Source organism: Rousettus aegyptiacus, unplaced genomic scaffold (genome assembly GCF_014176215.1).
Source record: "Rousettus aegyptiacus isolate mRouAeg1 unplaced genomic scaffold, mRouAeg1.p scaffold_m13_p_3, whole genome shotgun sequence".
Lineage (NCBI taxonomy): Eukaryota > Metazoa > Chordata > Mammalia > Chiroptera > Pteropodidae > Rousettus > Rousettus aegyptiacus.
This window is the reverse complement of record NW_023416306.1, coordinates 153,204,529-153,210,528: the sequence shown is the minus strand read 5'-3', so window position 1 is coordinate 153,210,528 and position 6,000 is coordinate 153,204,529. Positions and strand designations below refer to the sequence as shown.

The 6,000-nt window shown below is 40.2% G+C and overlaps 1 protein-coding gene across 1 annotated transcript in view; it reads left to right on the top strand.

Moving 5' to 3' along the window:
- The first annotated feature begins 221 nt into the window (after window positions 1-221).
- Window positions 222-6,000, top strand: part of TMED10 (transmembrane p24 trafficking protein 10) — a 32,178-nt gene continuing 26,399 nt past the window's right edge. The window contains exon 1 of the mRNA XM_016122579.2: window positions 222-507. Within this exon, the coding sequence (XP_015978065.1) occupies window positions 283-507 (225 nt within the window). The 5' untranslated portion in view covers window positions 222-282. The remainder of the gene's footprint in view (window positions 508-6,000) is intronic.

The window sequence follows — 6,000 nt, the reverse complement described above, 5'->3', positions numbered from 1 at the left end:
GGCTGCCCTTACTTGCTATGGCCGGCTGGGCAGTCACCGAACTCAACAAAAATAAAAGTTTTGCGGAAAATTTGTAGAATACCTTACTGAATCACGTTAACTTGTGGGTGTGACGTGGTATCATATCCTTTCTTCCCTTTCAAAAGATTTACTATAGAGCCTTCATCTATTTGCCAGTCTCCAAAATGGCGCCGGCAGCGTTGGTAGGCCAGAGGTGAGTCACGTGCGCCCTCCCGGTTCCGGCGCGGTAGAGGCCGGGGGTGGTGAACAGTCTCCGGCACCATGTCTGGTTTGTCTGGCCTACAAGCCCAGCGTGGCCCTTGCCAGTTAGCGTCGCTGCTTTTACTCCTGCTCGGCCCCAGCTCGGTCTTCGCCATCTCCTTCCATCTGCCCGTTAACTCCCGCAAGTGTCTCCGTGAGGAGATCCATAAGGACCTGCTGGTGACGGGCGCGTACGAGATCACCGACCAGTCTGGGGGCGCTGGCGGCCTGCGCACCCACCTCAAGGTGCGGCACTGGGCGGGGCGGGGAGGGAAGACCGCAGGCGTAGGCGAGGGGAGGCCGAGGATGGGGGCGGGGGGTCACGCTGGCGGAGGCCTGGAGGGCCGCCTGGCCTCCCGGGAGGCGCTAAGGGCGCGTGGTCGAGACCGCCCCCACAGCCCGCCCGTCGTCGTTCGTGGGGCGGGGCTGGGTGCCTGTGCTCGGGAACCCTTAGAAGGGCTGCGGGGCCTTGGCAGATGTGACCGCCGACCTGGGGTGTCCTCGACTTTGGTTGTTGTTAGGGCCTTATACCTGCTTTGTTCCTAGGTACCTTGACTTGGGTCTCCAAAGAAGTCTTTGGATGTTGAGTATTTGTGGAGATTGGCATCATAAAGGCACATTGATTCCTGCAGGAAAATAATGGAGGCATTGAAGCTTACTGCGAATAATGAAACCTATTATTTATTGAGCATTAACTGTGTGTGTGTGGGGGGGGTCTTCTCCCACTTTATATACATTACCATTTAGTTCGTACACTCCCCTATGAAGTAGGTACTGTTAGTCTCATTTTACACAGAAGGAAACTGAGGCTCAGAGATAGTAGAATAAACGTGTCAGAGCCGGGATTAATTTTTAGTTTGAGAGTTAGTAGGGTGCAGAAAAGTGCTGCGGTTTTATTCTCTCCTTGCTTTTTATTTGTAATTTATTTGTGCTTGATAGAATGGTCTCAGTCTCTAGTCTTTTCCTTTCTGGTATCCCAGAATTGGACTTGGCCAGGTTTTATGTAAATTTCACTGATACTCCAGGATGGTGATTACTACTCCCATAATGCCAGTTTGCTCCTATTTTGCTGTTAGGATGAAGGGATCGATCTTTGAAACTTTAATATAAATTGATATAGTCAAGGTTGATTATGTTCTAGGTAATTTTATTCATTTACAATGAGCACGTGGTTTTGTTTTTAACAGAATGGGTCTTAGAGTAAATAAGAAGAAATATTTTTACTTTTTAAGAGCGCTTAGGTATAAGATGATTAATTTATGTTTAAGGTATTGGAATCTAGTAGTGGTCTAGTAGTGGTAATAGATGCAATTTATTTATACTTTATGTGAGAGAAATGAACTATTTTCAGGACTATTGCTCATGACCCATCCTTTTATTATTCTCTTCAGGTACCAAACTAATGTCTGGCCAAGAAAGCCATGATGACACAATTTTAGAGGCTTAGATACAACGTTTTGGGGATCATGCTTCTGGCTTTTCAAAGGACATAGTACATAGAATCAGAGAATTAGAGAAACACAAGAGACTTTACTCTCATCTCCAGTGTTTCTCCCTCTGATTTGTACTTACATTTTAACTTTTCAGTGGCTTACTACTGCTTAAACTGTCTGATACAGCTTAAATTGACCAACATGCTCTGTAGTGCTCTTCATGATCTATTTCTGAAGCTTTATATACTTTGTCATTCCCCACTCTGCCTTTTACATATGAGCCACCCTAATAGTCCCCTGAACTCACTTATCTTATAACCACTTAGGTGTATATCTTGCCTTTCTTATTAGACTATTAGTATACTGAGGGCAGGAATTATTTTCATGTTCATGTTTTCCAGAATGTCAGTCATACTAGTAAGCATTTAATAAATACAGGATGCATAGTGTAGCATAGCCTTAAGGAAATTATGTCTGTATTCAGAACCGCTGAAGGGGCCTCAACAGCAGGAGTCTCTAGATCTACATGCTCTCCCCATGTCTTCCCTGTTTTCTTGCTACTAACCAGCTTAGACTGCTCTTGGGGTCCTAAACCCAAATGTCAGGTAGGTAACAAAAATGAACGAATTGGGCCAGATGTGAGAAAAACAGCAGCAGTGATGATAAATGGGGGATAGTTGGGAGTAGTGGAAACTTAATTTGCAGTGGCCAGTACTCCCATCTCTTGATAAGAGCCTTTTTGTCACATATGATTTCTCAAATGAAGTGAGAAATCCAAATTTTGATGTGAAAGCTCCTGATTTTTAAGTGTACCAACTAATTCAAAGTCAGTTTTGGCATTGGTTTGTTTCAGGTTTATGGAAAAGAGTACTGTCAGTCCTCACTTACACATTACCCAGATTCAACAATTAGGATATTGCTACATTTGTTTAATCTTAACGATTTCTTCCCCCTTTTTATTATTTTAAAGTAAGTCCCAGATATGGTATTTTAATCCTGCATACTTCATGAATCTCTTTAAAAATATGAACACAACATTATATGGCTATAATCACACCTTGCAAAATAAACAAGAATTCTTTAATGCCATCTAATAATACCTAGTTCATATTCAGATTTCTCCACTTATCTGAAAAACATCTATTTAAAATTAATCTTATATCTCTCAAGTCTCTTTAATCTAGCAATCCGCTCTCTCTTTTTTATGCTTGCGGTTGTATCGGAGTTAGTTGTCCTTGAAGAATATCCTACATTTTGTATTTGTCTGTTTGCTTCCTTGAGATTGCTGTCCCCTATATTTCTTATAAAAGGAATCAGATCTAAAAATGTGATTAGATTAGATATATCTTTTTGGTGGGAGTACTCCATGGTTAATGTCATGTACTTGATGTGGCATCATGGCAGAGCACACAGTTCTTTTTGTGCCTCAGAGTGCTGCTAAGATCGAGCAATGGGTTCAGGTGTGTATTAGTGTCTTACTGCTGCTATAACAAATTACCATGAACTTGGTGGGTTAAAACAACACATTTATCTTATAGTTCTAGAGGTCAGAAGTCCTGAAATCAGGATATCAGCAGGTTGTGTTCCTTCTCTTATGAGAAGGCTCTAAGGGAGAATTCATTTCCTTGCCTTTTTCAGCTTCTAGAGACCACTTGTATTCTTTGGGTGGTGAACCCTTCCTCCATATTCAAATATTTTTCGCCTACCCACCTCTCTCTTTTTGCTTCCATCATCCCATCTCCTGTGACTCTCCTGCTTCTCTCTATTCTAAGGACTCGTGATAGTTTCCTTATCTCAAGACCCTCAGTTCGCTCACATCTTCAAAACTTTTGCCATGTAAGAACACAAGTTCTTGGAATTAGGACATGGACATTGGTGGTGAGGGGGTGCCATTACTCTGCCTACCAAGGTGATAACAGCCTGAAGCCTCCATTATATAACTTCCCATTGATTTTTCTCTTTTGACTCCATTGATGACTTTTGTGTTAATCTATTGCATTAAGGTTGTGAAATGATTTTCTAATTGTATTATTCCTTTTATATTTATTAGGTGAAATTACTCTTAAAGAATTCATCAATTAAGACCATTCGGTTACCCTAAAATTTATAATTCATGTAAAAAAAAGCAGGAAAAATGCTGAATTCATTCCTTTAATTGACATTTTTCAGAGTAAGGAGTTGTTGCCCTTGTTATTTTCATTGTAATGCAGAGGGTTAACTATTATTCTGAAATCTTTATTTTTATTTTTTTTGTCATTTGTTTCAGTTTTTAGAGTCATTGTTTTAGACAGTTGTATCATTTCTTTTGCTCATATGTCTCTTTGGGGCTTCCATATCCTTTGACACAATCCCATTAGGCTTCGATAGCTTCCCTGTTTTGTGGAACGATAAGGTGTCCTAGGATCATTTTTTTTAATATGTCCAACCCTTGATCTGGAAGTAGCTATTCCTCCAAAAAGTTCTGGTTCCTTTTTGTGGGGGAGTGGTATTTTAGAGACCACAAGCTGGGTGTCATTTAAAAATTTGAGTAAAAATATATTTGTGGGCATAATCCAGCCCCTTACCATGGTTTGCAACCTTTTTCATAGTATCTGTTCACTTAGTTCTGTTTCTCTTAAGTTCTGACCACTCGTGGCCCAGACTCTGCCTCAAGTATTCTATCATTTCAGCGTCTGAAGTGCAACTCTTGAGTGCAAGAATTTGATTGATCTAGCTCTTTTTATGTCAGACCATATTCGAGGTCTTGTCTTTAGCCATATATCTACTTCTGCTTCAAGCAGTCATAGTTTGGGTTGAGGTTAGGAGAACTAGAGACTTTGTGTAGTGCAAAACCTGGCCATCTGAGCTTGGCATTTAGTTGTTGCTCTAAATGATGCAGTCTCTGTTAGAAGGATCTTTGTAAATATAGTGCTTTGATTGACCTAATTCATCTTCCTGTCAAGGAGCCCTTAAATAATGTTTGATAAATACATCAATGTTATCATTTTTCACTCTATGCTGTGGTTATGTGTTTATCCATCTCCTGAGCAGAGACTGTGTCAATCATCATTGAAATGCCTGTGTCTAATACAGTGCCTGGCACTTAGTAGGATTTCAACATAAGTAGTGATTGAACAAACGAATTGCCACTGTCCTAGCTTGGTCTCTGATCTTCTTCACTCTGTCCTCCCACTCCCGACTCCAGCCATACCGAACACCTTGTGGTTCTTTGAATATAATGTTCTCTTAACCTGAATCTGTCTTTGCCTGTACTCCCCTGCTAGTTGCTTCCATTACATCCTGTTTGACATGGCAGTTTTCATGTAGTATAGTGCTTACTTTGTGAATTCCTTAATGTCTTACTCATCTTTATGTCTTCAGTTTAATGTACTGTATATGCATTACTGTACAGCTGAGTTAAATGTCTTGGTCTTATTGGGAAGCCCTGTGGTATAGTACAAAAAGCCTGGATCTGAATCAGATTTGAGTTCAAATCCCAGCAGCTCCACCACTTATAAGGTGTATGGTCTTAGAGGAGTTATTTAACCCTTCTCCTTGGGACCTTTATCTGTAAAATGGAGATGATAGATCTCTCAGAATTATTACAAGGACTAAAGAGATGGATTCTTTATTGCACAAGATTCATTATGGTGGGCCAAAGGTGTTACTACTTTTTCTTTTCTGTCTGTTGAATGAAAATTGAATTGCTACTCTGACTCCCCTGCTCTGTATCATTGCAGTGAACAGACAAAGAATATTTTAATAAGAGGAATTCTGAGTGTTTTGTTTGTGATTCTCCTATTCATTCATTAAATATTTATTTGATATTTAGTATATGTTAGACCTAGCTGGGGATATGGAGGTGAATAGCAGACAAGGTCCTTGAACCCCCGTGAAGAACAGACAAAAAAACACATTAAAAAAATACACATAATTTCAGGTATTGATAAGTATTATAATGAAAAATCAAGCAGTAGGGGTAGGGAGTGATTGAATGGGGAAAGTGTATTCGGTCAGAGAAGGCCCTTCTGAACAGAGAAATGAATTGAAATGATGGATGGGAGAGACTCTGCTGCAAAGATTTTGGGCCTATATTGAGATGTGTTTGTGTTGAGATTTCCAATTAGGTTGATCTCATACCACCCTTTCTTACTCATTTCTCAAAATGAGGCTAACCCAGGCTAAATAGTATCATATTTAATGACTGCACAGAATTGAAGCAGGAAGCAACAACTCATTATTCATAATGAATATAGATGTTTTCCTTATTCAAGCCCATGATAAAAACCTGTTGTAAGGACTCAGAATCTCGTTGATTTTGAATTGA